At 50.2% G+C, this 1,686-nt stretch overlaps 1 protein-coding gene across 1 annotated transcript in view; it reads left to right on the top strand.

The window, feature by feature from the left end:
* The first annotated feature begins 357 nt into the window (after positions 1-357).
* The window catches only part of LOC116833803 (cytosolic beta-glucosidase-like), a 47,720-nt gene continuing 46,391 nt past the window's right edge, over positions 358-1,686 (top strand). Inside the window, exon 1 of the mRNA XM_032795544.2 lies at positions 358-563. Coding sequence (XP_032651435.1) covers positions 446-563 — 118 coding nt within the window. The 5' untranslated portion in view covers positions 358-445. The remainder of the gene's footprint in view (positions 564-1,686) is intronic.

Here is a 1,686-nt window from a genome sequence, read left to right as displayed (position 1 = left end):
TGAAAAAGAGTAGGGTCCAGGTTTGAGTGACTTACAGGAAAGTGGGAGGAGTTCTATCTGGGTGGCTCAGCACCTTATTCAGAGTAGGTAGCTCTAAGTATGGGTAGTCTGGCAGCTTACATGGGCAGGGAAGGACAGAGGCCTGATCTGGACAGCCCAGGACCATGCACTGGAAGAAGCTACTTGTACACGAGGCCCTTGTAGCTGGCTGCACTGCTGCCCCTCCCCTTTCAGTGTGTGTTGGAGGCTGAGCTAAGCCTCTGTGTTCAGATCATGAGACATGCAAGGTATGGTTGCAACTATTTGTCCTTCAGAGAGAGAAGCTGCTCAGGGTTTTTTTTTCTGTGTTGGTGTTTGATACAGAATCTGCTTACGACAAGTGGAAGAGCAGTCCGTCCAGGAAGCGAGGTGTCAGCCCCACAGGAGGTGCAGATCCACCAACCACATGGCTTCAGCTGCTGCTGCCTCCTTTGCTCCTGCCCCTTGTGACTGGCACCCAGAAGACATTTCTTTCCCTAGTGGATTTGCTTGGGGTGCTGCTACAGCAGCTTATCAAGTTGAAGGTATCAGATTTCCACGTGCCAAAGGAAGGAAGAAGAGGGGTTAAATAGTTTTAAAGCAAAGATGGGACCCAAGTCATGAAGTCTGGATCTAAAAGTCACCAATATTGAGAGGACAGGTGGAGGGGATGGGATTCCATGTTCCATTTTGACCCATTGCATAGTTTTTAAGTCTTGTGTGGCTACATATTACATTTCTCACTTAACTGCTCCTTGCCCTGAACAGTTGGGGTGGGAAAACCTATCCCCAAACCCCAGAAACAAGACCAGATGGCAGGTGGGGAAAATAGGTGTGTGTCCTTCCTCCCAGTGATCAAAGTGAGAGAAGGAAGCAGAAGCAGGTTACATTCCCACTAGGCTTTCACTCCCTCCTTTCTGTTGGGGTAGACATGAGAAGATTGCTTGGCTTGCAAGGGCCTCTTCATGCCCTAAGAAGTGAGAACAGGTGTGCATATAGATGACAGTCATAATTAATTCCCCAGAAGCTGGTGTTTGGGGGAGAGTCACGAGTCAGAACCCATCTCCTGGAAGCATGCAGGACAGCAAACTGGAAGGTCAGTGCTAGGCCTTTGGAATCCCCTTCCACGGTGGGCAGGATTTTCCTGTGCTCAGACGAAGCCCTGCCTACATTTCCTGGGACTTCTACGATCACAGGGAAACTCATCCACTGGTGCCAAACTTCTTCTGGGACCTGTCTTTAGTACGCAGAGCTCAGCTGTCGTGATACAATTCCCCACTCTGAACCTTAGCGTCCAAAAAGATGGGGTACCAGCATGAATTCCTCTAAGCTCAATTACCAGCTTAGTACTTGTAGCGCTGCCACCAACCAGGAATTCCACTCTGGCCCCGCCAAAACCTTGCCTGGGGAACCCCAAGACCCAGATCCTCTGGATCTTAACACAAGGAAAGTAAACCCTTTCCCCCACCATTGTCTCTCCCAGGCTTCCCCTCCCTGGGTTCCCCTGGAAGATCTCTGTGATTCAGACTCCTTGAATCACAAAACAGAGAGGAAAATTCACCTTCCTCCCTCCTTCTCTCTCCCCCTCCCAGACTCTCCCTGAGAGAGAAAGTAATCCTGGCACAGAGAGAAATTAGCCTTTCTCTCCCCCTTCCCTCCTTTCTCCCC

This window comes from Chelonoidis abingdonii, chromosome 5, assembly GCF_003597395.2.
Source record: "Chelonoidis abingdonii isolate Lonesome George chromosome 5, CheloAbing_2.0, whole genome shotgun sequence".
NCBI classification, from domain to species: domain Eukaryota; kingdom Metazoa; phylum Chordata; order Testudines; family Testudinidae; genus Chelonoidis; species Chelonoidis abingdonii.
This window is presented reverse-complemented; position numbering and strand designations above follow the sequence as displayed.